General features: G+C 44.5%; 1 protein-coding gene across 6 annotated transcripts; it reads right to left on the reverse strand.

Moving 5' to 3' along the window:
• Positions 1-27,723, reverse strand: tp63 (tumor protein p63). 6 transcript variants are annotated; one of them, XM_083647902.1, is made up of 12 exons: positions 27,580-27,723; positions 20,859-21,116; positions 10,283-10,469; positions 10,057-10,172; positions 8,404-8,513; positions 8,175-8,299; positions 6,769-6,851; positions 6,522-6,646; positions 2,372-2,517; positions 1,862-2,006; positions 1,590-1,683; positions 1-1,491 (listed from the first exon to the last, which is right to left on the reverse strand). In XM_083647902.1, the coding sequence occupies exons 1-12, from the start codon at positions 27,619-27,621 to the stop codon at positions 1,207-1,209; spliced, it is 1,716 nt and encodes a 571-aa protein (XP_083504028.1). In that variant the 5' UTR covers positions 27,622-27,723; the 3' UTR covers positions 1-1,206. The 6 variants fall into 6 exon arrangements, with proteins under 6 accessions (XP_083504028.1, XP_083504027.1, XP_083504026.1 ...); XM_083647901.1 differs by having other exon boundaries at positions 8,163-8,299; XM_083647900.1 differs by having other exon boundaries at positions 20,859-21,167.

Raw genomic sequence — 27,723 nt, forward strand, 5'->3', positions numbered from 1 at the left:
TTAACATGCAATACAGCAAGTATGGATATTTATTTTGATTTATATCAAAATAGCCTAGGTACATTGCAACATATTTACAACTCATTGTACAAAAATATGGAACTGCAGATCTCTGCTTTTTAACAATGTACTACTTGGCAATGTGCTACTTTGAACAAAAACCTAACATTGACCATAGGCTAGTGAAGGGTACATATTTACTCCTTTCAATGAAAACAAACATTGTTCTTGCCGATATAGCTACCAGGCAATATTCACATCAATATGTTTTTGTTCATGATGAAAATCAAGTATTTTTCTTTAGGGAAACTTTCAGAAAATAACTATACAAATGTATATACATTTATATTGTAAGTTTTGGCCAGCTATAAAATGAAACAAACCTTTACCAAAACGTGGTTCATGAATAAAAAATAAAAGAAAGAAAAATACTTGTGCTAGGCATCCACTGCAACAGTAAAGGATGGCCCTTAAAATGCAATCAGGACATTGCACAGTGGTAAAACAAGCAAGCAATAAGAAGAGAACCGAAAAGACAAAAGGACATCAGTCATGGTATCAATACCACTACAAAACACTGGGTCAAGAGCATTATATGTGGCTAAATCAAATGTGTCACTTGAACCTAAATACTTCAGAATCTGATACAAAAGAACGGTGATGCATTGGTCTCACAACAGAGAACAGTTAAGCTACAGCAGGAAAAAAAAATCACCCATCAATTGACATAACACTTCTGACAGGGAATTTTTTGAAATGTTTACAATCAACGCTGGCTTCTGCCAGATATCAAAAACAGTGTACGTGGCTAAAGTGTACAACCCTAACTGTGGGTCACAAAGTCTATTAGAAACTAAAATACACCTTTGCTATGGCCCATAGCAGCCCTAATAAGCCCTTTAACACAAGTTTCATTTCCAGTTATGCTGTAACATTGGAATGAATCATGAACACTTAAAAAACTCAAAGCAAACTCAAGTGCTCTCAAGAAATTTTAACATAGTAAATGCACAATTTCTTTCTCCTCGACCACCACGAGAAACAGAACACTAATGAAAATAAGTGCATTTCTATGATGTATTTTGCTCTCAACAATATTTGCGCTAAATACCAGGTTTTTCAAAGGAAACGTTCCAACAGTTGCTGTGAAATAGTGGGATCGGGACACGGGAACACGTAGAAGAAGAGGCAGACTGCGCCACTGGCTTACTCCCCCTCCTCCTTGATGCGCTGCTGTTTGTTGCGGCGAGAGTCGAGGTCGAAGGAGAAGTCGGACCACTCGTCGCGCGGTGGGAAGGAGATGGTCTGACGCAGGGTGAAGCGGACCGCGTCGATGACGCGCTCGCCCCGAGCCTCACTGACAGTGGAGGACCCGCCGGTGGTACGCAGTATGTGGGGAGGTGGGGAGAAATCCATGGTCTGTCGGTGCTCCATGATACCCTTCCAGATGAGGTGCTGGTAGTCCACAGGGATCTTCAGCCTGGATAGATCCTAATAGTCATCACACAGGGGTAGCGTTAGTTTTCGCAGGGGGGGCACTCTTCTCTCACACCCCACAAATGACTGCTGTTGGATTGGCAATGTCTCACCTCCATGTTATAGTTCTCAATCTGGTAGATGTTGGTTAGGCCTTGTGCTGTGAAGTAGTCCAAGCAGCCTGCGCAGCCCAGCCGTAGAAGAAAGCTGCGAGAGGGAAGAGGGGAAATCAGTTTAAACGTTTAAGTCCCAATCTGTTCATCGTTTAAAAGTCCACAAAACGTACTTCTTTTGAGGAGAGCTTCAATCTAAACGCATGATTATTGACTTTCACAGTGAACCGTGAAAATAAATTAAAGTATCCCATGGTGGTTTTGTCAGGTACCTGGAGATGCTGCTGTCCATGGGGTATGGAGGAGGGGGGGTGCAATGGGAGGGTACCATGGGTAGCTGGGACTGCAGTGCGTGTGTGGGGCTCAGTGAACTCATGTCGGCATTCATGGGGATGTGTGTGCCCATCATGGGAGTCACTAGAGAAACACAAGCAGCTACTGTGAGCATTCTGTACTTCTCTGAGGTGAAGAGATGACGCAATATCAACAGCAACATGGTATGGGTGGGAGTGGGGGGGGGGCATGCGGAGGTTACTCTCAGCATGACAGATAATGCATCATAACAGGTCCTGCAGGCCCACGGAGGAGGAAAGTCTCACAGGGATCACATGATTATTTTCTGAGGAAGAAGCTTCCTGTCAGGGGGCTGAGAGGTGCACACAGGCGCCCTCCTGCCTGCCCAGACACGCTGTCCTGATACATATACAATAAGCCCAGAGGGGATGGCTACATGGCTACATGGCCCGAGATAGACAGGAGGAGATACAAAGGGCCACACTTACTGTCAGTCAGGCCTCCAGACATGCTGGACGGGGTGAGGGTGTTCCTCTGCTGGGGGTTGATGAGCTGGCTGACCGAGGGCAGCTTGTTGACTTTCCCGTGGATTGGCGAGCTGGAGTCGTAGGAGGGCTGAGACTGCATGGAAGTCCTGCGGCGGGACAGAGGAGGTGACAGGCCGTTACAATCAGCCTTCCTCACGTCATCCTTCATGGCAAAGGCCTGGGTCCGGTTGCACAAAACACCTTGAGTTAAGATTTTCCTTAGGGTCCGAATTAAGGTGTCCATCAAATAAAATCGGTTGGACAAAAGCCCCTTAAGTTTTCTCCTTAAGGTTAAGCATTTTAAGGAAAACTTAAGGACAAGCTTTAAGGGTGTTTTGTGCAGCCGATTTTATTTTATGGACACCTTAACTCGGACCCTAAGGAACATTTTAACTCAAGGTGTTTTGTGCAACCGGCCCCCGGTTTTTAGTCACAGTACACCTCGATATTAGCTTTTAATGAACATCTTCAAGCAATGAACTGTAAACAAAGATTTTAAAAAATTGCTTCATTTTTCATGATAAAGGCAGTTGTAATGACTACACTGACAATAGCATAGTAGCTTCCTGTTGCATGAATAGTCACTGAGTAGAATAAGCAAAAATAAAATCTTGTTATCTATGAATAGTTGATTGCTATTCAGACCCATAAGAAATGTTTGAGTGTCCTTGTAAATGTTGAACATATACACCCCCCACCCACCCCCCTGCCAAAGTGGTAATAAAACAGAAAAAGGAAAAGGAGAGAGTTCAAGCAGAAAGAAACATTTATTCGGTTCTGACAGACAAAAGTGCAGCAGCCACAAAAATAACAAAATAATCTGTTTCAAACAGAATGGTCAGAGGCAAGTGTTAATATAATCTGCTCTGTTCACAGCAGTGCCCATTTGCTAATTTCCTCCGTTAAAAGATATTTTATTGAGAAACATTTAAAATACATCAGAAACAAACACACAAACTGTCCTGCAGTGACTTTATAAAACATGACCAGCATTAGCAAAGTTATTTCCATAATAAAGTCTCTTCCCTCCCCAAAACCCACAAAATAAGCGAACGTTTTGTAACGAGTCCAGCTCTAATGATGAAGCAAAGGCAAAACACTTTCACTTGAATTCAGCTCAGTAAGTCAAGTAACGGAGAAAAACAAACAACGAAAGCTTGGTTCCTGTTCCGACTTCAGCCATAGTTAAAGGTGAAGAGGCCGATTGGGATGAAGTTACGTTACACAAAGCGCTATGCAACACAAATGATGCCGGCATACAAATAAACAGGGCTGACCTGAACAAAGTTGTACACTTTGCCATGGTGACTAAGAATGTCATCGCAATAGGCAACCCTACAAAATATCCTTTCTTTCCTTTTTTATCGACACAAATTATGCATGCAAAAACATCATAGTCTAAATTATAACCTCTGAACTTAAAAGGACTATTTTACTAGACCCAGCGGTCAAGACTGGATAAGCTTATCATATGCAAGGGAGAGCTTTGTCCAGCATGTAAGGTTATAGTCTATAAATCAGACTGCAATTGTCTATAGTTTGCACCATGGTGAGTGAAATGTAGAAGTTCTATTCCATGATCTTGTAGCAGCAACATACTGTATCTTTGTTCATGTAACTCTACTTGAGAAATGGAGAGTTTCAGTAAAGGCACATCCTCAGTGCAGGATCCCAGTGACACGGGGAAGGCAGAAAGGGAGGACCAGAAGGGAACAAAGATGAGGAAAGGAGACCAGGAGGAGGTCCAGGTAACTGGGAGAGGAGGAGAGGAATGTGGGGCAGAGATTCAGGAGGAGCTGCAGCGTCGCCTCTGCTCTCCTGCAGGCTCCAGGAGCTGGCTACCAAGACGGGCTTTTATCAGACTGCAGGGAGGAACGAGAAAGAAGAGAGAGCAGAAATAAGGGCTCACTGAGGGAGAAGGACAGAGTAGTGACCACAGAGAGTCCCAGATGTTCATAAAAGTAGCATAACACATGCTAATGTTGGGGGGGGGGGGCAGTGATGGAAGGAAAGATGAAAAACTTTTTTTTTTTTTTTTTTGCATGTTTGTACATTCTTACTAATTTCAGTGTCAGTATTACGTATCACATAAATTGTTGTATACATGTCAATGGAGCAGTGTCTCGTGTCCATGAGCTGCACTAATGTCAGTGTCCAGAAGATGGCACTATGTAACAACAGATAACCATTTCATCACATCATTGGAATGTGCAGAGTGGTATCGTCAAGGAAAGAAATGGCCTGACACACTTGCTTGAAGTTCACAGAGGCCTTTATTTAAAAAGGCTGTGAGGGAAACAGTGTAGGGGTTAAGAATACAGATGGGAGGTCATGAAGTTGGACAGAGAAGAGAGTGGAACAAAGCAGCATGCACATTTATAGATGAGGATCTCCTTGAGAATACACAAAGACATGAGAGAAGTCTGTATGTTAATGTACCAAATCAGAGAAAGAAATTGAATTCTGACTATAATAAGTTAAGTTATCCTTTATTTATCCCCTTGGGGAAATTCTTCCTGATATTCTGAATTGAAAGATATTCTATGATTCAACTAATGTCAAATTAATCTTGATTTAGTTCACCATAATGTCAATGTATACTCCCTAGTCCCTAGCATTATTTTCACCACAAATATTTGAGGCCCGATGGCAAGTCAACAGGTAGCCAGCAACAAATCCAAATAATAAAGTTCAAAACCGCAAATGCAAGCATTATCTCACTATGAGGCTGTCTGCCAGTCTCTTAATGGGAAACTATAACATAAGCAATAATTATCATAACAGGGCTGTCAAGCTATCATTTACACCCATCTACCCTTTTCCATAGCTTATAGTGAATGGGCGTGGACAAGGCAAAGTGTGTGTGCGTCTGAGACAGTTTTAATTATGCTCAAGCGAATAGATGAGACTAAGGCAGGGACTTTGTGACTGGTGCTGTTGTGCAAACCTGGCAAAGCACCCAAAGGCGTTACCATCAGATCAATCTTTGGAAGCTTCTCCTAAACAAAGCATAGCCAGGTACATTTGTCACGATTCATCAGGCTTGGCTCATATCCCATGAGAGAGAAGGAAAAAAACAGATCTCCATGATGCAAGGTTCAGCCTCTAGGGCACAAGCATGGAGCAAATTCTACATTCATGGAAACATGGAAGGACTTTATTTATTTATTTATTTATCAAGTTTGCTCCACCCCCTCTGCCGATCTGGGGAGAGCCGTAGACTAGCACAAGCTTCCTCCGATACATGTGCATTGTGATAGCGAGGAGTTTCGCAAGACGTAGCGCGTGGGAGGGTCACGCTATAGAGCTCAACAGTCACGTGACATTTTTCACCCCAGAAGTGAGTTCCCCATTCATCTTCTCCATAGACATTTCGAAAAATCCTTATATGATGAGTTTTACGGCTGGAACCAAGCCAACCCGTGACCTACTGAATCGTGAGTGACCATAACACATTCAGAATGTTCTATGGTCACTCGTGATTCAGTAGGTCACGGTTTGGCTTGGTTCCAGCCTTAAATGAACGGGGAAGCGACTTCTGGGGCAGGAAACGTCACGAAAAGTCACGTGACTGTTCAGCTCTATTCCTCCCAGTCGCCCCGCCCCCCCCCCAAAACAGGCACCCCAACCAACCTGGAGGAAAGGCACTAGTGCAGCGACCAGGACAGAATCTGGCTTCCCACCTGCAGACATGGCCAACTGTGCCTGTAGGGATGCCCGACCAAGCAGGGGGTTTGGAACCTGCGACCCTCTCGTTGGTAGGCAGGGAATCTACTGCTGCACTACCCAGACGCTCCACAGGATAACTTTATTTGATGTCTTGTCTTAGCCTTCAACAGCCTTTACTTGATAGTTACTGTACAAGAGTGCTACAGTGTCAACACAATGTGCCTGTCCAACAAGTTAATCATGTTAAGTCACTCCACTTTATTAAAAAACCACAACAACAAGCACATCTAAAATAGACTGGTTAAGGGAGATAAGAAGTCACAAGAAAACCGTTCCATTCAAATACTGAGGTTTGACCTTGCTAGTAATGTAGACCCGTCTTTCATATTGTGGCTGACAACAAAGGAGCGCTACGGTGTCAGAAATCTAAAGCCGTACTCACTGTTTCTGAAGGAGGTTCTGCTGCTGCTGTCTGTATGACTCAATAGTGTGCTGGGGCAGAAACTGCATGAGTTCCAGAGACTCTTTGATTTTTACCAAGATCTCATATATTTCACGGCCTTTGATCTACAAGGGATAGAGAGAGGCGGAGGTCAGAGGTCAGTTAGCAGTAGAGACGCAGTCAATGGAAAATGCACTGAAGCAATACCCTCGAGGAACTCCCCAAGAAACGGAGAGGGGAAACTTACAGGCAAACAAAAAACCTCCTCATCTGTGGATCTTCTCTTCTTGATGGAGGACATCTGTATGCCGTGGGAAACCTGGCGGAAGGCTAGAGAGAGGATGGGGAAAGCGTTCAGTACCTCTGGCTAACGTGCTAAAGAGTTAGCCTAAGCAGAAGCAGGATGGAAAAGAAGCATGAAGAAGAGTGTAGCAAGTGGTTTGGCAGCATGCAGTGTTCCAGTGTCTGTGTTAGTGAGGCAGCAAGTCAGATAAGCAGAGATGGGAAGTAACAAATTCAGTACAAATACTGCCTGCAAGGCAGAGTTCAGAGCCCAGAGCAGTTGATCTGTAGATCTGCTGCTCTGAGCTCTGAACTCTGCCATGCAAGGTAGAGTTCAGAGCTCAGAGCAGTCGATCTGTAGCATGCTAAACACCGCTGGCTGATAATATCTGATCTCGAGATTATGGACGATGAATTCAGAGTGTATTTATTTGAGCCGGTCTGGAATAACGTATGGATTACAAGGAGTGGGACTGGAGGGTGAGGAGCTGCTATCAATGTGACGACAGACAGCAGAGCCAGGGGTGAACCAAGGTAAATAATGCTAGATCGTTCATTTTATGTCATTGCATCTATGGTATAATAACGATATGTGCCGCTTCGTATCAGAAGATATTTACAAGATGTAAATGGAAGCATTTCAGATGCCCCATTTTCGCCCGTTACAGGACTCTACTCAGGGCTCAATATCTTCCCGGACGATCCGAATGAAACCAAAGTTATCTGCGTGAGTTTAACATATTTAAAGCTGGAAATAAGGTCCGGGTGTGTAAAAAAACAGAATTCTCCTTTAAGTAGGATTTTCAGGTATCTGCACTTTACCATGTATTAATTTTTTTGACTACTTTTTTACTTTTGCTCGCTACATTTTAACACAAATATCTGTACTTTCTACTCCTTACATTTTAAAAACAGTCTTGTTACTTTAGTTTTAATGCACGACAGACAAAAACAATGAAACGTCTGTCTCTCGTCTCATGCTCTCCCAGCTTTCACACATTATGTGCACCTTTTATTAATATATTAATCAAAATATAGTCTTTATACATATTAAAACATGTTTGGAGGGGATCTTCTGCATTTAATAGTCTTCGAATTATATTAATGACGTGAGTTTCAGTTAGCTTTGCACAGAAACACCCGGTAGAAATACTTATTACATTTCAGAGCCTGGACTTTTTTTTTTTTTTTACTTTTACTTGAGTAAACAAGTAGAATCTGTACTTCTACATTTACCAGAGTCTTGTTTTGACACAAGTAACTGTAGTTCTACTGAAGTAAAGAATGTGTGTACTTTTCCCATCTCTGCAGATAAGGCCGAAGCCCGTCAGAACCTCCACCAGCCCCAGCACTACTTACGGCGCTTCGTACCGTCACTGCTCTTTGAGCCGTCTGTTACGTGCTGTTTGCGGATGCTGTCCTCATCTGCCTTCCGGTCTCGGCCTGGACAGGCGCAGATCCTAGCCTCGAAGCAGCGACGGCCTAATACCTGACCACTGGAGGGAGAGAGAGACACGGGCAGAGCTGTGGTCACAAACAAGTCACCGCGTCGGGCGATCGATGAGAGGCTACCACTGATGATGGTGGGGTGTTGTCTTACTCTCTGGTTTCCAGCGTGACGATGATGAGGATGGGGCGTCTGTTCATTCCGCCCACGCAGCTCGAGTTGCACATGAAGTTGTACAAGATTGTGGTAAATTCTGTGCCCACCTGAGAGAGGAGCAGGACAGCAACATTTAGTGATAACACCAGGTGGATAGCAAAGTAAATTGATAGCGTAAGCTACACTTTCAAGAAACATGGGTGTGTTTTTTCTCTTTTTGGGTCCAGGCTATTTTCAGACTGTATAGCTTTGCGTTTATGATTTTAGCCAAGGTCTATTCAATAAAAAAAAGCAATTCAATTCACTTATTTTGAACAGACTGATGTTGCTGATATAGCAACATAGCGTATTGTACTCCCTTAAAATAGGATAGATCTATTTCCAGACGATTTGAATAGTATTGCCATTTCACTGGATGGTGTACAGTGGAGAGTGACAGGACACATTGGAGGAAGCAGCTATGCTCTGTATTGTCTGCACATTGATTCAGATGTGAGTAACTCAAAGAGGAATCTTCAGATTGTATAGAGCAGTGGTTCTCAAATGGGGGTCCGCGGACCCCCAGGGGTCCGTGGCACTTTGCCAGGGGGTCCGCGAAAAGTTTTCAGGTAAAAAATATATATATATATATATATATATATATATATATATATATATATATATATAAAAAAAAAATGCTACATGTTACTTATTCCTTCTCAAACTACTTCCTACATGGTGCTAGACTATCAAAATATCTTGGCTGTCATTGATTGTGTCGCATAGTGGTTTTCTGTACTGTTGACAAATTGTGATATTGTAAGTCGCTTTGGACAAAACAAAAGCGTCTGCTAAATGACGTAAATGTAACGTAATATTATTATTATTATTATTTTTTGTGCAAAATCTTCATACAGTAGTTCAACGAAAATAGTTTATGCTTTAAATCTAAAATGGTTAATGGATTACATTCTAATAACAAACCTATCAAATTAAAAGTCAAGCACGTTACCGTGGAAACAATTAAGCTTAGCCCAAAATCACAAATCAGAATGAGGGGGTCCCCGGTATATTTTCTATCTTGTAAGGGGTCCTTGGCTGAAAAACATTTGAGAACCTCTGGTATAGAGTACATGAACGAGGATTAAGTCGAATGAGATGCTATGATCAGATTTTGAATTATACATCTCATAACGTCCTGTTTCTGTATGACTTATAAAACTGTCTAGGTGGGAAATAGTAGTAAACAGTAACCATGTCCTTCTAAGGCCGAACAGAAAAGCAGTCAGAATGTCATGGTGTGATCGTATTGAGGTGCTTTTAGGGACACTAGTTGCTGGGTGTCAGGATTGAGTTAAGGGGGGGGGGGGGGGGTGGATATGATAGGGAAGGGAGGACAGGCAGGCTCTGGGTGTGTTAGGATCCTGTCACCACTGTATCTGTCAGAGTCAGGGGGAGGAGCCTGTCACCGCTGTATCTGTCAGAGTCAGGGGGAGGAGCCTGTCACCACTGTATCTGTCAGAGTCAAGGGGAGGAGCCTTTCACCGCTGTATCTGTCAGAGTCAGGGGGGGGAGCCTGTCACCTTTGTATCTGTCAGAGTCAGGGTGAGGTGGTGTTGATGGGGCAGGGAGCAGGGAGGAGGACCTTCTCCGGCCTGAGGGTCAGCTCACCTGCGGGGGCTCATAGGGGACGAAGACGCTCTGACGGCCCGTGATGGAGTCTTCCAAATACTGGGCGTGGCTGTTGCCCTCCACCCGGATCAGATGGCTTGGAGGAGCTATCTGACCTGGAAGCAAGATGACATCATGTCATTAAAGGAGTAGATAACAAACAATGATGACAGAGGTGAAGCAGGAGTGATCCGTTTTTTTTTCTTAAATGTAATAAACTACTGACCGTCGTTGAACTCACGGCTCAGCTCATGGTTTGGGCAGCGTTTGACCACCTCTGTGACGTGTTCAGCTTTCTTGTAGACAGGCATGGCCCTGATGACAGCGCCCTGCGGCGGGTTGGTCAGCACTTTAATCTGAATGGGACAGGTCTTGGCTATCTGACAGTACAGCTTCTTCAGTTCTGTTGAGTACTGGAGAGGAGGACAAGAACAGGGGGGGAACCAAAAAGATTACACAGTGCATTTTATGAATCAACCTTTTCTACTCAGACAAATCGATACACGCCAATACCAATACTTAATAGAAACGGCAAAGCGTTGTGAGGCTTCAAAACAATGTTAGCCTAAGCTTTTAAAAGGTGAAGATCCCTACAACACCTGTTACCTGGACTGTGCACTTCTGGTTTCCCCTGAAGCCGAAAGGGCAAGACTGTGATTACGACCTACCTAAATAATCGCACACACACACACACACACACCCACACACACACACACACACACACACACACACACACACAGCGTTGCTGCTAAGGGTGTGTATTGGGCAACCTCAGTGCTGTCTCATGGAGAGCCTCTGGGACTTCCGAGGAGAGCCATAAAATGGACCCCTCCAGCTGCAATTAAACAGGGCCTGGCTTTCATCTCGACGGGAGGAGCACTCTGTTGAAGCATCTGATGGCTATACTGTCATACAGAGCAGAAGCCTCTGGAGGCGCTGGCGAGCTCATGTCTTTCCTTTCATACGAGCCATGGAACGTTGAGTGGCATTTTTGTTGTGGGACTGGATGACAATGACTGACTCAAGTTTGATCCCTGACCACAAGAACGAAGCAGCGATCACAGGAGTCGCTGACCATCCAGCTACAGTGTAATGTACTGTAATGTACTGTAATGTAATGTAATGTAATGGCTGCTCACACAGTCTGGCTCGCATTCAAGTCTCTGAGTCAGGAGTAATTCAATAATGGATGGATCTGGCTCCGTTGGCACTGTTAGCATGGATAGCCAGAAAGCCATCAAAAAAGAGTGAATGGTTTCTAATGGGCATAAGCCAACTGTGTAAACAAACCATTCAAATCAATACTGTGTAACCAGAGGATTAGATCCTCTCTGTGCAGAAGACGTGGGGAGAGGGTGGGGGCAGGCGGGGGGAGGGTGGGGGCAGGCGGGGAGGGGAGGGAACCTGTCAGCTTCATTTCTGAGGGAAGAAAAGTGAACATTGTGCAAACGGCTCGGGGCTGTGTTCTAGAACAATGCCACATCAAATTCCATCTCTATGAAGTTTTGTTCCAGAGAAAGGAGCACATCCCAGTACCTGTCCTGTGTTGACTTTTAATATTACACAAGCTTGGCACGGACATCTCCACTCCACTCCCCAGGCACAACCTCTCCTTTCATCAGGACAAGCTCCAAACGCTGCCTTCTCCTTCTCTGCCTTTCCCAGATCCTCTCCCTCTCTCCCACTCCACTCCCCAGGTCTTTCCCAGATCCTCCCTCTGCGTTCGCTCCAGTGCATCTCCCTGGGAGTTGTGATCCACTAATAAAAGATGGTTAATAATAACCCACATTCTCAGCTATCCTCCTTTCCTCAAGTGACCTCATTAGAAACTGTGCGTGCACAGGATGAACTGATATCAGTATACTGGGGGGACACAACACTGTGCGTGCACAGGATGAACTGATATCAGTATACTGGGGACACAACACTGTGCTGATATCATTATACTGGGGACACAACACTGTGTGTGCACAGGATGAACTGATATCATTATACTGGGGACACAACACTGTGCGTGCACAGGATGAACTGATATCATTATACTGGGGACACAACACTGTGTGTGCACAGGATGAACTGATATCAGTATACTGGGGACACAACACTGCGTGCACAGGATGAACTGATATCAGTAGACTGGGAACACAACACTGCATGGATACCACTAATATGCACACTAAGGTAATGAAAATAAAGTAATAAAATCTGAGCACTGTTATGCACCAAGGGTTCTGATTCGCTGTTTGTGCTTAACACATGAATGGCAGTTATATTGATATACGGATGAGGACAGGTCCAGCTCTGGGATATGCATGTCAACACGGTCAACACCATGAGGACAGGTCCAGCTCTGGGACATGTATGTCAACACAATGAGGACAGGTCCAGCTCTGGGACATGTATGTCAACACGATGAGGACAGGTCCAGCTCTGGGACATGTATGTCAACACAATGAGGACAGGTCCAGCTCTGGGACATGTATGTCAACACGATGATGGAACTGCTCCTTGCGTAAAATCAAAGCAGTTTTCCAAAAGGTCTTCTTAAAAAAAAGCCTAAGATGAATGGTAGTTGTCCTCTTGCTCCTCACCTGATACTCCCCGTACGCCTCTGTCACTCAGCTAAATGAGGTGAAGAAGCGAAGCAGCGAGAGCGCAGAGAGGAGCGAAAGAGAAAGAGATTATAGGGAGAGAGAAGGGTCACTATGTAATGTTTGGAATAATTACAGGCTGCTGGTTTTGTTTAGCCGGCTGTGAAAACAGCACAACAGAGTATTGAAATAAGAAATAAGATCGAGATTGATAGATGTTTAGATTATATCCTACTATCTTCAACTTCCATTGAATGCACCCACCCACACACACACACACACACACACACACACACACACACACACCAGGGTACTATCCCAGCCCTCAAGCTACAGATTTTGAGCAGACAAATATGTGCTGCTGGTGCAGTGTTTGCTCAGCAGTGAGAGCGGCAACCGCTGCTGATTGCTGGAAGCGGCGCGCGGCTAAAGCTAACAGTGTTCAGGCAGGGTGGAGGGCAGCGAGTTGACTGATGGGATTCAGTGGCTCACACAGGGCGCGGTGCTCAGGTGTTAACATGTAATTATGAGCCTTTCATTGGTCACACAGTGAATTACACAGCCGGGGAAACACACTGCACACAATGCAGGGCCGCTCCATCACAAGCATGTGAAAGAACACTTTCAGGCTGTTTGCAAGAAGCAGGGAGGCGTGACCCACTGTTCAGCTGGATAGGGGAAATAAATGTATGTTCTGTAAAGGCCATGAAGACCCATAAGCCACTCCGGCTGTTGCTCTGCAACACAAACAAAAGAAAAGAAAGAAAAAAAGAAAAGAAAAATGCGGTTTGGAAGCTGCTGGTATAATAACGAGAATATATGTTCATATAATAATATGATTACATGCAACATAGAATTTATGTTTTTTATGCTTGTACAGTGCTGCATGTGTGCAATTACTTTCTAACACACTTCCAACACGCAAATACACACTTCCCGTGCGACGCAGGTTGAGACAAGTCCACAGCTGTAGCGTTCTTCTCTCCCTGACAGGCGCTGCGGGCGCATGCAGGAGTCAAGTCCTGACAAACACCGGGCCTTAAACAAGCACTGTTTGGCGCCTCTGGTCTTGTCTTCTTCATACCTGACATGTCACATCATGCCTAGAGCTTCTCCCAAACCTGTTTAATTCAACAATCATGCAAAGCAGTTTTTTTCCCCTCTCTGCTTTTTCTCTGCAAGAGGTCAAACACCTGCTTCTTAAGGAGAAACTAACAGGGGACAATAGAGGCTCAAATGGACTATCAACATATTGATTAAGTATGAGGGACGGAATGAAGGAATGTTGTGCCGCAGTCGTCGGCCCCAGTCCAGGTGATGACACATGTCCTAGTGTTGTCCCAGTCTAGGTGATGACACATGTCCTAGTGTTGTCCCAGTCTAGGTGATGATACCTGTCCTAGTGTTGTCCCAGTCTAGGTGATGATACCTGTCCTAGTGTTGTCCCAGTCCAGGTGATGATACCTGTCCTAGTGTTGTCCCAGTCCAGGTGATGATACCTGTCCTAGTGTTGTCCCAGTCTAGGTGATGATACCTGTCCTAGTGTTGTCCCAGTCTAGGTGATGATACCTGTCCTAGTGTTGTCCCAGTCCAGGTGATGATACCTGTCCTAGTGTTGTCCCAGTCCAGGTGATGACACCTGTCCTAGTGTTGTCCCAGTCTAGGTGATGATACCTGTCCTAGTGTTGTCCCAGTCTAGGTGATGATACCTGTCCTAGTGTTGTCCCAGTCCAGGTGATGATACATGTCCTAGTGTTGTCCCAGTCCAGGTGATGACACCTGTCCTAGTGTTGTCCCAGTCTAGGTGATGATACCTGTCCTAGTGTTGTCCCAGTCTAGGTGATGATACCTGTCCTAGTGTTGTCCCAGTCCAGGTGATGACACCTGTCCTAGTGTTGTCCCAGTCCAGGTGATGACACCTGTCCTAGTGTTGTCCCAGTCTAGGTGATGATACCTGTCTTAGTGTTGTCCCAGTCCAGGTGATGACACCTGTCTTAGTGTTGTCCCAGTCCAGGTGATGATACCTGTCCTAGTGTTGTCCCAGTCCAGGTGATGACACCTGTCCTAGTGTTGTCCCAGTCCAGGTGATGATACCTCTCTTAGTGTTGTCCCAGTCCAGGTGATGATACCTGTCCTAGTGTTGTCCCAGTCCAGGTGATGACACCTGTCCTAGTGTTGTCCCAGTCCAGGTGATGATACCTGTCCTAGTGTTGTCCCAGTCCAGGTGATGATACCTGTCCTAGTGTTGTCCCAGTCCAGGTGATGATACCTGTCCTAGTGTTGTCCCAGTCCAGGTGATGACACCTGTCCTAGTGTTGTCCCAGTCCAGGTGATGATACCTGTCCTAGTGTTGTCCCAGTCCAGGTGATGATACCTGTCCTAGTGTTGTCCCAGTCCAGGTGATGATACCTGTCCTAGTGTTGTCCCAGTCCAGGTGATGATACCTGTCCTAGTGTTGTCCCAGTCCAGGTGATGACACCTGTCCTAAGGCACATTTCAATTCACAAGTGGCATCATCATGTTTATGTAGCTCGTACTGAAAGAGCAAGAAATGCGTCTGTCACCTCTGGGATTAGCCAACCACACACATGTCTTCACCAGGTCTTCACCAGGGGTTTAAATCACTACAACTACAACTGAGTTTATTGCAATAGAAAATGAAAGCCAGCATTAATTTTACTGTACTCCCCAAATCAAGTATAGCTTTTAATTTTCTTGAACAGATGGCAAAATACGTCCATTTTTGAGGAAAAGTAAATGAATAATTAACATATTATTGTCTGATTCTGGTTGAGTCTGCATGCCCATGATGAGAAAGAGGTCAGGCTTTATGTAATTTACGCTGGTTTTTTCCAAATCTCTGTTCAAATGCCAAATACTGTAAGTTATGTTATTACACTTGCTTTTCCTATCACTCATACATTTATTTCCCACAGCTGTGTTTGTTCTACCCATCACTCAACTAAAAGGAGAATTAAAACAACAAACATGTTGGTATTATTTAATAGTTCTTCTCACCACAGACGTTTTTATGTGTGTGATGAGAGCTCCCACAATTTTCTGGGATTTGGTAAGAGTTGATCCAAGAAATGCCGATTGTCTCATGGTGACAGACTAATTTCTGTTGTATTTATACAACTACTGTGTTTTCCTGCTTGCTGTCTATCACACTGTAGGAAGCTGTAACACTGTTATGTTATGAGGAAGAAGGAAGAAGCTCATAATGAAAACGGTCAGAGAATGAGCTTCTCCAGACTGATTGAGAAATCATGCTCATATCATAAAAATCTTTTCAGCTCTGCCTTAAAAAAAAAAAAAAAACTCCCCTCTAGTTTTTTCCTCATCTGTATGCCTGAGAGCTTGTGTGTCTGCGATGGGCGAGTCACGACAAGCTTCTTGACACAAACAAGTCTCAGCCCCATCTCGTGAGGCGTGGGACGGGCCCGCAGATGTTCCAGGGGCAAGCTGCGTCTTGCTGCCTTTCGCTGGAACACTCTTCTCTTTGAGCATTCAAGGGCTCTCCTCCTCCTCCTCCTCCTCCGGCGCAATGTGAGATGCAGCCATCGAGCTTAACTCTCTCAAAAAGACAGAGCCCACTCCAAGAGCACAGGGTTCAGGCAAGAGGCACATAGTATTTACACAAGTATTATCTACAGGCCCTCAATCCATTACTGTAATCCCACCTAGCTCTACAGAGTCCCAGTGATAGCCCCAACCATGACATTCCTTCTCCTTTGAGCGCTACGTGGTGGCGGCTAATACACAAGGCAAACACAACCACTCTTTAGCCTCACAATAGTAGCATCAGTAGCCAACAATAGCTGCCGCATTTGCGACACTCCATCAATTTGGTAAAGCAAAGAAGAAAGAACACCTCTAACCCCACGGAGGCATTATTCATTTGACCTAGCCCTAGCGTGTTTTCCTCTCACTAAACGACAAAAGGGTGGGGACGCTGCGGCCGACTGCAAAGAGCAGCAGACAGGAGAGACGGTGTGGGAGCGATTCGGGGAAATGTTGACGTGTTGCACCTCTGTGTGTGTCACAGTCATCCTAGACAGGAAGAGGTTACGCTGTGGGTTAGGGATTAGGTGTGTCTCCAGAAGAACAGTCATCAAGAAGCACAGTACACAGTCCACTAAGTCCCACGAAAGATCCCACAGGCCTTCAAAAGGGGGCATTAGCAGATCTTTGCATGGAGTAAAGCTGTGGTGGTGACATCTTCGGTGGCTCTTTGCCATCAGGCCATCAGTCCAGCGGTGGAGCTATTCGGCGGAGATTATGGCAGCTTTGCAAAAGATCTCCTGAGATCAGATGGAGGAGCCTCCGTCAGATGGAAGCCAACGCTATAATCACAGTTCTCTCGGAGGCCAAAGCGAAAGGAACTGTCTCTACGAGCCATGATGGAAAATCATCAGAGTAACAACAACAAAACGATTGATGCAAAATTATGAAAATTCTCTTTGGTAGAAATAAGTGACTGCATCTTGCAGTTATGCAACTGTGGTTCATGCACTGACATTTAGCATGGGCATTAAATAAGAAAATTAATAAATGATCTCAATGTTCTTAGATCAATTTATTTATCCATTTGTTTATTATCAATTCGTGAATATTAGCAACTGCAAACTAAAACTAGAAACCAGGCTCTAAACCATGTGTCAGCAGCAACAGACAGTTTCAGGGTCAACTTTCACAATGGGATAAACTGTATTTCATAGGAGTGCTATCTCCTCTGAATCAGTACACCCATATTCCAAGAAAATGTCTTTAGATAAGTAATAGTGTCCATAAGGTCTGGAGCAGTTCCATACATTGTTTTGATGTATCAGTTAACGGATATAGTTTCGCTCTTAAATAAAACTGTTTTCTTTTTCATGTTCAAAAATCTATACTTGGTTGTCCAAGGCCATTGGAACGATATACAGTATGTGTATTCCTTTTGATCACATTGACTTGGCAAAAACACACAATTTATTTACAATTTCTTCCACTTTGATGGATTTGCTTTCAGCTGTAGAATTCAACTTTGAAAAATATGAAGCAATATTTACTTTGGGCTTTATGGGAAGATATTTGTTTTAGTCAGTACAGCAATAATAAGGAAATAGAGATCCATTACTTTTGCGCAAAAAGTCAGACCAATCTAACCAGTCTTCTTGCATCATGTGTTTTGACTATCTGTTACATGTCTGTTACAATCTAACCAGTGTTGCATCATGTGTTATTATGACTGTCTGTTACATGTCTGTTACACTGCATGTGTCTGTGCTGGGCTGTGTCCTGAACCAGAGAGCAGCTCAGGCTGTGGGGTGTGGCCTCGCACAACACACACTCTTACCTGCACACAGTTGCACATGAGACAGACTTTTGTTTTTTGCAGTGTGAAAATGAGAGGGGTGAGCGAGGCGGTGTGGGAATTGGGTAAATGTCACAATCCCACACTCGGCGTGGCCAAGGAGCGAGGCGAGATCGCCCAATACTCGCCGAGTTCAGCCTGTTGACTCAGAGGCACACTGCATTAACACTGAACTTTATGCAGTAAGCTCACAGGTTTTTCAACAACGCCTCCTGCCAAATCTGAGATTGATGACATTGACTTATGTGGACTGTGATAGTCAAATATCAACCAGAAAACCTCTGATATCATAAATGTCAGACAGGTCTAACCAGATAATTTTTTAATGAATTAATTGATTCCATTAATGATATTTAGAGATAATTTGGAGCTGGTGATTTATTGCAGTGCATGTCCCACGACAAGTCCATCTGGAGGTGACACCTATGCCACCAATTAGCGTTGGTGTCCGCTAGGGTGCGCTAAGCTAGCTTTGATTGGTCGTTAAGACAGTGAAGCGCGGTCGGTTCTGCGGGTCTGTAGCACAGCGTCTGCCCAGAGTGCTGCAGCGGAGACACATAAACAAAGCAAGCAGGTGGGGCTCTGATGCAACAGCTGTCCTTTAGCCCTGTCATCCATAATGACAGAGCAAGAGGAGCTGGTTGTGTAGGTTTACTGAGCCATCACATGGTGACATCTAGCTGCACGGAGAATCACCACAGCTGGCCCAACTGCTGAGCCTGTTTACCTCCGTCTGATATCAACAAACTCATCCTAAACTCCGCCCCCAACGTCCAAGCGACCTGCGCATGGTCATTTACAGCTAGGTGTAGGTGTATTTGATTGAGCAAGATATAGAGTATTCACAAGTAGATGCTTTTGATTTGTAACCTTTTGTTCAGAGGAGATATGACATCCATGATTCATATACTACATCTAAGACTTATAAGACTTTGGCTCAGTGTGAAGGCAAAGAATGTCTCATGATCTTAGCTTATGTAGATCATGCTCTAGAAGTTCTTTCTTCGTTCAGCAAGTGAAGTGTAATGAAGTGTCTTGAAGAGAAACGCCTGGGGTTTTGTCATGATTTGAAGCTTCCCATCTCAAGTGACATTCTTCTTTGCCAGATGTGGTTGTGCAACTGAGGACTTTCATATAGTGTGCGCCTAAATGTGCCTGGAGCACAGATTGTGAAGATAAAGATTTCATGGTTATCAGACATATCTCTCTCACCTTTACTCTGGCAAATTATTGCCATGACCTGTTATGACATCTGGCATATAAATGTGTCTCTGTGGGACAGTATTTATTACATGAACCAGGGTTTTCCCTGGCTTTTTGGATGGCTTAGGTGCCATGTTGCTGGGCTGGGGGGTAGAAAGTTTTACGTTTTTCAATCTAGACAAAATGCAATTTCACATAATTAATTATTATTACATATACAAACATTTGTAAAAGCTAGAGCAGATAAATAAACAACAGCCAAAAAGCTTAAAGACAAAATTGCTAAAGTAGTCCACTGGGGACCAACATTGATTTTACATTTATTTGGTTTAGGTGGTGCCCAAAATGTCTTGGGTGCTGAGCCTAAGCCTTATAATGCAGGGAAACCCTGCATGAACCATATGAGATACATGCACAGGCACATAGACTTGCTCAGAAAACCTATATGAAATGTGTCTAGCCAATTCTCATGAAAAGCCAGCGTTGTGTCAAATAGTAATTGCACATCATTTTAATGCCAGATGTTTGGGGTTCAGAGCACAGGACAGGACAAAAGCATAAGTGGCCCATTTGAAAGTCTATTTATTAAACTTTTATGTGATTGAATTGTCCTAATGCATTCTTAATTGTTAGCCTGACATCTCCAAACCAATTCGCAAAAATTTGAATGAGTCTTGAAACTTCAAACTTCAATTTTGATTTCCAACGGGCGCTATCAACGGACGCAGACCTAAATGCCTCTGGACGCAATTGGATAGACCTACAACCAATCACAGCAACAAACTGCCATCTTGGTAGTTTACGAAAATGCCTCAAAGGCGCTGCTCTGTCAGTCATCGTATCAAACACACCGCTATTAGTTAACGGTTGTGATTGGCCAGACCATTTACAGGTCGGGTGGAAATCTTGCAGATTCGTCAGGTTCCCAGGCTACCTGATTGTGCTGAAGTAGTCAACATTACCCATCTGATACTGCAACCAAATGTTAAGAATCTATCTATAAATTTGCCAATGTGGACTCTGTCTGTCTGTCTGTCTGTCGGTTTGTTTCAAGAATTATGGCCAGTCACCTATGCCGTTTTACGTGCGATCGGACTGAAACTTTCAGGAAATGTAAAGAGCCCCCGAGCGGGTGAGCAGGATTTTTTAATTAGGGCAGATTAATTGCCCTTGCCCTAAGGCTGAGGCTATAGTTCAGTGAAGATGTCATCAGTGATGATGTCATCAGTGATGTCATCAGTCTGAGGCTATATAAGTGATGGGAGTATAAGTAGGTAAAATTGGGGAGGAACCAGACAGAGAAGATGGCTTCCGCCCCTGGGCTGTGCGGGTGACCTGACGGAGCCATATTTTTTAATTAGGTGATTGCCCTAATTGTCATCAGTGATGTCATTCATGATGATGTCATCAGTGATGTCATAGAGCAGGCGAGGCCGAGCTGCAGGGTGGGTGAGGCCGCGCAGCGGCCGAGCTGCGTATGCAAGCTGCAGGGCCAGGTCGGCGAGCTGCAGGGCAACGGGCGAGCCTAGGAATCGAGCACGCGTAGCACAAATGCTATTTTACCCAGAGCTGGAATCAATACAAATACTTCAAAGTATTTTGCATAGACGAAGTAAAAGTGAAAGCACGACTGAATTGATGTGTCTTACCGTCCAGGTGGCTGACTTTGCTGTGCTGGACTGCTGGAAGGACACGTCGAAGGTGTGTGGCCCGGCGTAGTCTGTGTTGGATGGGATGGCCGGTGAGGGAGAGAGGGCATCAAAGGTGGAGCTGGGCTGGGCGTAGGGTGACGGGGCGGTCACGTTGTTCTGTGCATGGTCGTTGTTGTAGGGACTGGTAGAGGTGGAACTTCCATTTTGGATGCTCTGGTCCATGCTGTTCAGGAGCCCCAGGTTTGTATACTGTGACTGCAGACAAAATGGAGGGGTTGGGGGGCGAGGGGAGCAACAAAGGAATGTCTTGACTCATTACAAGGGAATGTCACGGTGCTGCAATCTGACAGCAGAGACAATTTCAAATGAAAAGAGTTGATGCGTTTGACATAGAACATTAGCCGGTCAGCCATTAGGTTGGTAAAAGCATATATCATAAATCTGACAAAGAAGCTGCTCAACATTTGCATCAGTACTTTGGCTAGACCTTTTAAAGCTGACCAGGTTTTCATGTGTGGACATTTTTAGAAGATGAAAATGAGTCTGAGTAAATAAACACTTTTGCTGATTCAACAATAAATAAATAAATAAATAAATAAATAAATAAATAAATAAATAAATAAATAAATAAATAAATAAATAAATAAATGCTGTGTTTATACTTGTCGCTAGATAGATTTATCTTATCAGCAGAAGGTGCTGCAGACTTCAATTATACCTTGATAGTGCCTCAAATATTTAATGTACTAAATAGAATAAAGAATAACTATAGCTTCATGCACCTTTTAGTTGAATGATCTATCAGGCAGTGTCTTGTTAAGTTTAAGGAAATAATATTTTAAGTAAAAATGTTCAAGTTTCAAGTTAATAGTTACTGCCATGATCAATTGTGCGTGCTTTGCAAAGACATATGTATGTTAATTGTAGTGTGGTTTCAAGTTCTGTTAACTAATCATACATGTAGCTAAATACACACTGACTGTATATCAAATGTAGATGAAAGGAAGTTTAGGCCAACATCACTTGAAGAAAACATGCTAGAGGAAGTGGAGATGTTAAAAAAAGAGAAAGTGTTAAAAAGAAAGAATGATCCACAGTTAAGCAGAATAGCAACGCATGTGTTTACTGGTGGTGTGTTTATGGTCGAGCTCCTTCCTGAACGTCAACCTGCTGAGATCAGGTCACGGACTCACTCAGCTGAATTTCACTGCATTTGGAAAGCAAGTTTTCCAGCAGGTAGAAATTAAAATATAAAATTAATTCACCGCAGTTACCAGCCTAGCCCTGTTTTGTTTCTGGATCAAAATCAAACTCCCCCCTCACCCAAAAAAAATGCATTACCTTAGACTACCGCTTCCCCTTTTCCACAACCAAAAGTATTCAGACAGGAGGAATGGAATTAAAATGTCTGCCTTTAAAGAGGATGGAGAATACGCCTGGGCCGCAGCCAGCCCTTCCTGCTTGCCATTCACTCCATTCCATTCCATTTATAAATGGCACATTCCTGGACGAGGTGCCATGGCTCTCGCTCTTCAGGCGGCCATTAATCTCTCCAGGGCCTCTTGTTTATTTCAGGCACGGCTGACCACAGCTGTCTGCCTTACACCCACTGCCCCGCCAGGTGTTACTGTGTGCCAGGTGACCAGTACACACACACTGCCCCGCCAGGTGTTACTGTGTGCCAGGTGACCAGTACACACACACACTGCCCCACCAGGTGTTACTGTGTGCCAAGTGACCAGTACACACACACACTGCCCCACCAGGTGTTACTGTGTGCCAGGTGACCAGTCCACACACACACTGCCCCACCAGGTGTTACTGTGTGCCAAGTGACCAGTACACACACACTGCCCCACCAGGTGTTACTGTGTGCCAGGTGACCAGCAAACACACACACTGCCCCGCCAGGTGTTACTGTGAGCCAGGTGACCAGCAAACACACACACTGCCCCACCAGGTGTTACTGTGTGCCAGGTGACCAGTACACACACACACTGCCCCACCAGGTGTTACTGTGTGCCAGGTGACCAGTAAACACACACACTGCCCCACCAGGTGTTACTGTGTGCCAGGTGACCAGTACACACACACACTGCCCCACCAGGTGTTACTGTGTGCCAGGTGACCAGTACACACACACACTGCCCCACCAGGTGTTACTGTGAGCCAGGTGACCAGTAAACACACACCCACTGCCCCACCAGGTGTTACTGTGAGCCAGGTGACCAGCAAACACACACACTGCCCCGCCAGGTGTTACTGTGAGCCAGGTGACCAGCAAACACACACACTGCCCCACCAGGTGTTACTGTGAGCCAGGTGACCAGTAAACACACACACTGCCCCACCAGGTGTTACTGTGAGCCAGGTGACCAGTAAACACACACACTGCCCCACCAGGTGTTACTGTGAGCCAGGTGACCAGTAAACACACACACTGCCCTGCCAGGTGTTACTGTGAGCCAGGTGACCAGTAAACACACACACTGCCCTGCCAGGTGTTACTGTGTGCCAGTCAGGTGACCAGTAAACACACACACTGCCCCGCCAGGTGTTACTGTGAGCCAGGTGACCAGCAAACGCACACAGGAGCAGCCAGCTTCTCTCCTGATTACTCCAGTTAGTCAAATGTGAAACACTACTGCTGCTTCATAATGTAGAAACCCACATAGACACACACAGTCACACACACCACAAACACACACACACACGAGCACCTGAGAGAGGTCATTCAAGTCAACCTCAGCATACTTGTGCTGTGCAGCAGTGCCACAGGCTAGCCAGCAGTTGGAGGTGGTGTGTGCGGCACAAGTCTGCTTAACCCCCCGGAAACAATGACACCAGAGCTTATAGGAGCTTGTGTGGAGAACAATATGCTGGGCATGCAGGTGTCGGGAGACAAGTGTTTTTGTGAATGGGGGCGCGCGCGTGTGTGTGTGTGCACACACACACACACACACACAGAGACCCTCTAGCCTTTAGCAGGGAGAAGCTTTCCTAAACACACGCTCCCTCACAATGGGGTAATTGCATACAAGAATAATAAAGGTTTAAACTGAATGGGCTGTAGAGTTGCCCTGCATCTGATCTCAGAGCAGAGAGAATGGTTATTGTCCTAAATGCTCAGACTGAAATCACAGAAACTCATCAGTCACTCAAGGATTTTTTTTTTAACGAGGCCAACAAATATGATCAGAGACTTTGTTTTCCAGTAATTCTACAAGAAGGAAATGGAGAAAAATCCTCACTGTTCTAAGAAAAACAAGTATGTGACACAATCTCCTGTTTGGAGAATATTTCCCGTATGTGGTGAGTCAGAACCAGGCAGTGATATCAGAGTCTGATTTTCTTGGATTGTGGCGCAAGATACTCGCTCCTCCTGCCTTCCGCTGCAGTTGCACCCATGCCTCTAAGCCAATCACAGATGACACAGCCTGCACCCATGCCTCTCAGCCAATCACAGATGACACAGCCTCTCCCACTATCTGATGTTGGCAGCTGCGAAGGTGGACGTGACAGGCAATAATTATCAATGTCAAATTATTATTCTAATGAAAAGGCCGATGCTGGCCAGGGACACAAATCATAGATAAAAGCATGGAGGGGGAAAAAAGAAAGCGCAGAATGCCTGACATAAAATACGGCTCATTAATGCGAGGACTAAGATGATGCTTTTCAAGGTCCAACTGAATACAGAGATCAAAGATGAGGCGTGAGGAGATAAAGAGGTAATAAGCAGATACTGCAGTGAAATCACACCTAAAACTCAACACGTTTGAATGTTTAATTGACTGGAAGCTGGCTGTCCGCTTTTAAAAAGGAGATTCAGGCTTTCTCCCAGCTTCCTCTCATCAGATCTTATTCCACTATAATATAGCAGCCATTTAATAAGCACTTTAGCTGCTCTTAAAAATTCCTTCTCTGTGCTTGGGGCCTTTGGGGACGTGGAGTCGCTATGCAGAACCACAGTAAATCAACAGCCTCCACGTCCTCCACAGGACGTGGAGGACGTGAAAAACCTTTAATAAGGTTTTTCCAACGGTGGTGCCGTCTGTTCGAGGCCTTCGAGCATTTCTTTGTCCCAGACATTTGCTGGGCTAAGCAGTTCAGGCCAATGGGAAAAGGAGACTGTTGACCTTCAGAGTGATAGCCTGTTGATTCCAATGTAGGAATCTGAATTATGCTGAGCGCATATCACAGATATTTCAAATACAACCAGCGGCCCTAATTTCAAAGTTATTATTAATGGCACCATCGGGGCATTTGGTAAGGCCTATGATGACACATTTAAAATTCTTTCTGGGCTGTCTTGCATTTATTGCCAGGCCAGTGACCAAATAAATGCATCTGAATGTCTCACTCTGGTTATAAAATGTATAGGTTCCACAAATATTATTAATCTATAGCGGACTAAATGTTAAATTGGAAGACTACTAATGAAGCTCCAAAATCTCAAACCAGCTGAAAATAAATCTATCTAAACACATTCCTGTTGCCTGGTTGGTCACCAAAGTGTGAGCATTGATCAAGCCAGAACTTTGAACTGCCAATAGATGGCAGGATCCAGAGCAGACCTGGCCTGAGGGGCGAATATCTGCCATTCCAGGCTCTCTGGTGGGTGACCTGCTCCATGTACCTTGGGCCAGCAGAGCGTCTAGGTGACTGTGATGAGTGACCACAGGGGAGGGGGGGCCATTAAAAGCTCTACTGGGGTGGGGGTTGAGGTGGGGCTGGGCGGGGGTCTATCTACACCTCATCCCTGCTGGGGTGGGCAGAGCAGGTGATTGTATCTGCATCAACACACCATTAAAGCAATTACGATCCCGGACTCAACAGCAGCGCCTGGCCGGCCACATTCTAATGGCTGCGGCGGCTCCCAGGAGGCTGGGGGGAGGGGGAACCTGATACCTCAGACACTGGAGGGACGGAGGTGGACACCACTTAAAGACCCCCGCCCACCCCCCCCCTGCTCAACAACTTAAAAGACAGTGACCTGACACACCTGTTATCTGCAACCTGCAATCTGACTATCTGACGCAGTTCTTTTGGTCCGCATTATGTTTGGACGCCAGATTTGGTTGGTAAAAACATCACAAGGAGACTATAGTTTTCCCATGCAAGCAGATGCAAAGCATAACTGGGACCTAAAATGTAATTTTATATATGTATGTGTGTGTGTGTGTGTGTGTGTGTGTGTGTGTGTGTGTGTGTGTGTGTGTGTGTGTAGGTGTGTAGGTGTGTGTGTGTGTGTGTGTGTGTGTGTGTGTGTGTGTGTGTGTGTGTGTGTGTGCGTGCATTATATATATATATATATATATATATATATATATATATATATATATATATATATATATATAATCTGAAAGTAGACAGCCGACTTTCAGTGACCAACCAACAATTGTTCTTGTCAAATAAGCCTGACTGTTTTGGCTAACATTAAGGTGGTTTGATGGATTGCATCGATGCAGAACAAGCAGAGGGGGGGAAAGCTGGCAATTGGTGACCTTTTGTCTTTTATTAACAGAAAATAATGCTGCCATTTTAGAAACATTTCTGGAGGGAAAATAACTGCAGTAAAAACGCTTTTTCCGTCTTTAATTTGATTTAAAAAGTCGTCCCTAATGTGTTCACCATCCAGCTCTGAAACGCTCCAAACACAGATCCATCAATCACCACGTTTGTACTTTCAATGTGGAAATGTTTGTTTTTCCAAACTAAGAAACACACATTTCAGTGGCATATTCAGGCCTAAAACACTTTGCACGGCTGTATATAGAACCTTTTTAATTTTTGTATTCCACCACACACCAGTCCCACCTCTATTTTTTGGAGGTGTTATTTTATGTTTTCGTATATATGGCTCTGGATTTTAATCCAATCCAACCCAGTCTAATGATGCCTGCTATATATATATATATATATATATATATATATATATATATATATATATATATATATATATGAATAACTTATCAAACAATGTCTTTTCCTATTTCGCTTTCGAGATTACGAGCCACAAGATGAGAGATTTAATTATGCTCTATAAACACCTCATATTTTCTCTGACTGAAACATTCAGACAAAAAAATATCAAAATATGCTGTTTACCTCCCCCCTCCATCCTCTATACCTCTCTTCCTACAGTAAGAGGCTTCCTGACAGAGAGCCATAATAGGCCCTTTGGAACTGTTGTTCTCTAATGTGTCGGCCCTACTGTATGCAACATCCATGCCAAGACAGCGGCCATTTCACAAAACAGAACTATTCAAGAGGTACTCCAGCTGTTTACATTCCCCTGCTCTCTGGACGGACACACACACACACACACACACACACACACACACACACACACACACACACACACACACACACACACACACACAAAATGCAAACAGAGGAACTCTTTGCAAAGCTTACGTGCGTCAAGTCTTTTTCTACGTCAAAACGTTACTACAAAAACCTAGCTATTCTTAATTTCTCATCAACATGTAAAGAAATGTCTGGGACACACAAGAAATAACAAAAAGTACAAAGAATTTGATCAAAGACTTTTAAGAATTTAAGTGTCCAAAAATTCTATTAATCTTGTTCAAGGCCTGTCAGTTGTGCCATTCTATACGTTGTACTTCCTTTGTCCCAGGGAGCAGTAGGGAACCAGCCGATGGAATGGGCGCGATGCTTGATGCCCCACGGAGAGTGTCTCCACTGGCCTTACCTCATTGTAAGACGTGGCTGTCCCGGTCTCCAGGTACAACATGTTGGCGCTGAGGTTGAGCAGGGCTGCTGCCGTTTGCTCCACTGGCTCCAGGATTCCACCACACTTTTTCCCTGACTCTAAAGAGTGATGTGGACTACAGAT

The sequence above is a fragment of the Poromitra crassiceps genome (genome assembly GCF_964638095.1).
Source record: "Poromitra crassiceps genome assembly, chromosome: 12".
Classification (NCBI taxonomy): domain Eukaryota; kingdom Metazoa; phylum Chordata; class Actinopteri; order Beryciformes; family Melamphaidae; genus Poromitra; species Poromitra crassiceps.

Coding starts and splice junctions, on each gene's coding strand:
- tp63 (XM_083647899.1), bottom strand. CDS start 27,621: ATGTTGTACCTGGAGACCGGGACAGCCACGTCTTACAATGAG. Junction 10,173..10,282: donor GAGCCGTGAGTTCAACGACG/GTCAGTAGTTTA, acceptor TCTTGCTTCCAG/GTCAGATAGCTCCTCCAAGC. Junction 8,300..8,403: donor GTCACGCTGGAAACCAGAGA/GTAAGACAACAC, acceptor CTCTCCCTCCAG/TGGTCAGGTATTAGGCCGTC.